We start from the raw sequence: 3,048 nt of genomic DNA, 5'->3' as shown, positions 1-3,048 counted from the left end.
TTTTTTTTTTTTTTTTTCAGGGGGGCCTCGAAGTGTTGGGAGAGAAAGTAGGAATGTTTCGTGCGTAACTTGTCCTGTCCTGTCTTCTTTCCTCTCTCCCCCAACACTCTCGGATATTTCATGACGGCTAAGGTCGTTCGCTTCGTGGGGTATAAGTTGTTTTTATTTTGGCGTAATCAAACGCTCCAGGCAATGGTGGGGGAAAAAAACAAAAAAAAAAAAAAAAAAAAAAAAAAAAAAAAAAAAACGCCAGCTCAAAATGCTGCAAAAGGCTCCGTCACAAGGGAAACAGTTCCATCCAATAAGTAGGAGAGCAGAGATGATACATGCTCGATTCTCCAATTTTAAACGCCTCAAGACCAGAACGTAAGAGATGTGGTGGTGTCATACATATATGTCAATATCATGTATCTTTTGGTTGGGTTTTTGTTTTGTTTTGTATTTTTGTCAGCGATAATCGAGTAAAAACATGGTTCGAAAGTAAGGTTGTTGTTTTTGTTGTAACAAGGGGCTCGCATAGTTTTTGTTTTGAGCGTGGGTCGGCTCTGATTATGAGGATGCTCGTCGGCGTTTCCAGTCCCGGACTTTGTCGAAGCTACCGGAGTAGTTCTCTAATTCACTTCTGGCCTGACCGGACAAAGCAGAGGCATTTGAAGAGACGCTGTGGAGAGAGGAGAGGGACGTTTGCGAGGAGGATGGAGTGAGGCCCTTCCAAGAAGCAGATAGCAATGATGGTGACGAGGTGTTAGGCTGGATATTATGTGGTGTTTCTTGGTGGTGTGTGGAGGAACTGGGGAACCTGTAGCCACCAAAATCTATGGCCAGACCCAGGTGTAGAGGCGATGGGTGTTGTACCTCCGCATGCTTGGAGGCCACCCATGGACTTTGGAGAGATGTCGATGTAGCGCCAGGAGAGGGAGAAGAAGGTTCGGAATCCGCAGCAACACAGCCATCCATTTCTGCCAGTCGACAGGCCTGGGAGCAATAAGCCCCTCCCAGCGTCTGTCTATCGCAGACCAAACAAAAGTCCAGTGACCAAGAAGTCGCCATTGGGTGTGCCGAGCTGCGAGCCAGAGAAAGGGCTAGCCTTGGTTTGTCTCTTGTCACCGGAGCTTCTCGTACGCTGGTATGTTTATATATATATATATATATATATATATATATATGGGATGTAGTAAGGGTTTTCGAATTGCGAATTGGAGGAAGGAATTACTAGCGAGCAGTCCTAGAAGAAGTATATTCGACAGAAGGTGAAATTCGAGGGAACGATGGCGTGAGTCACTCGGATGACGACGAGCTAGGAGGAATGATGTGCAGATGTCGTCGTCCAAGGGGGTGTTTGTACTAAGGATAGATACAGTTGTGAGGTTGGAGGACGTTCAAACAAAGCAAGCGAGAGTGATACTGTTGAGATGCTGGGAGTGCGAAGAATCGACGGGGAAGGAGAGAGATATATAGTGAGGGAGTAATAGTAATATAATAGTAATAAGATAAACAGACTATGAAGGGAAGGGAGGTGGCATGGATTATATTGTATTTGATATGTTCAGACAGGCACACAGACATACATTTGGGACAGGTGTTCAATGCAAAGCCTACAGACTGAGAGTTATATAGATGGAAGAAGAGTCACCATATCAGAACCAGGACGAGCACCACTCCATATATCCACAATCCACCAGCGTCGTTGTTTTTTTAGAGTCCTTCTTTAGGCTTTTTCTCCAATTTTCCTTCACCCATTCTTTTGCTTTTTCTGCGTGCTAAAAAAAAAAAAGCCAAAGGCTGACACCAGCCGATGCTGATTGGCCGGCGGGCCTGGCGCAGGGAAACCCTGGCGGCTGATCCAGGCTGCGGCGTATCGACCAATACCGCCCGTACCGTACTGTCCTGTACGCTGTGGGCAGGAATACCTGGGCCTGCTGCCGCGTCAAGGATCCAGCGCCCAAGCACACACCCAGCACCAGCACCAGCACACAGCGCCCAGCAACCTCAAGACTAAGGACAGGACTCAGCCGGTGCGTGGCCCCAAAAATTTCCTCAGTGAGACCAATGACGTGCGTCTCGCTGAAGGCCAACCCCAGGAGATGCTGTTGGTTCAGCCAATCCCAGCCAATCCCCCTCCCAGCGTGTACGATGTTCCCCCTCGCTTCCTGGCCGTCCCGTCGTGAGATGCCCTTGGCTGCGGATCCCGCATCGCAAACCTGGGCCGATTTGGTGTTGGCGTGGATCCTTACAGCAATCTAGAATGGTGTGTTTGGGCTACCTGCCGCCAGGGGGTTTCCTCTAGTATCATCTCTTATATACACAAGGTCGTCTGATTACGATCAAATTACGTATGGCACGGAACGAGGTCGGGAGAGGAAAACAAAAAGGTTCTTTTTGATGGAGCATGTTTGTTTGAGCATTTTCGTAGGCCCTCTTTCATCATCCATTCCCGCCCCGTCAAAGTTTTGAATTTTCTTCCTTGCCCTCTTTTCAAACAATGGGCGGGCGGGAAGATGTAAGCCACCATTTTCACTTTTTCCTGGCACCCACAAAAAGCATGGCAAAAACAAGAAAACAGAAAAGGAAAAAACATCAAAGTTACTACCAGGCGACAAGGTTCTGGTGAGGAGATGGGAGAATCGACGTACAGACACACTCCTCTTCGGTGACTCCGGTGAGGAAGGCCCATTCATCCAGGAACAACTCTAAAACACACAAGAGTCTCGGTTTCACCAGCCAGCTCCTGGAACTTCCCAGGTTTGTTCCAGGCACGGCCAGTATAATCTCGCTCCCAAAACAGCAACAAGGTACATGTACCCTTGGAAAACCGCTTCACCTGGAACAACTCATCGTCCAAGCGCTCATGTGTGTTTTCTTTCCCTTGCTCAAGGCCCCAATATTGTTTCAACAAAGCTTCAACTTTTTCCCGGGTGCTGTTGGGTAGGTATAGGCATGCATGCTCTCCACCTCTGGGATTCATACAAGCAATTCAATTCGACAACATTGGGCTGGAACTGTAGAAGTGGTTGGCCAATCCTTCATGCTGCCCCGCTACCCTTCTAC

At 48.2% G+C, this 3,048-nt stretch overlaps 1 protein-coding gene across 1 annotated transcript; it reads right to left on the bottom strand.

Moving 5' to 3' along the window:
- Positions 1–549: 549 nt before the first annotated feature.
- Positions 550–1,050, bottom strand: HCAG_02014 (predicted protein; the record flags this gene model as incomplete). Its single annotated transcript, XM_001544917.1, has 1 exon — positions 550–1,050. One exon carries the CDS (start codon positions 1,048–1,050, stop codon positions 550–552), a length of 501 nt encoding a protein of 166 aa, XP_001544967.1.
- Between the last annotated feature and the right edge of the window lie 1,998 nt (positions 1,051–3,048).

The sequence above is a fragment of the Histoplasma capsulatum genome, genomic scaffold (genome assembly GCF_000149585.1).
Source record: "Histoplasma capsulatum NAm1 scaffold_1 genomic scaffold, whole genome shotgun sequence".
NCBI classification, from domain to species: domain Eukaryota; kingdom Fungi; phylum Ascomycota; class Eurotiomycetes; order Onygenales; family Ajellomycetaceae; genus Histoplasma; species Histoplasma mississippiense.
This window is presented reverse-complemented; position numbering and strand designations above follow the sequence as displayed.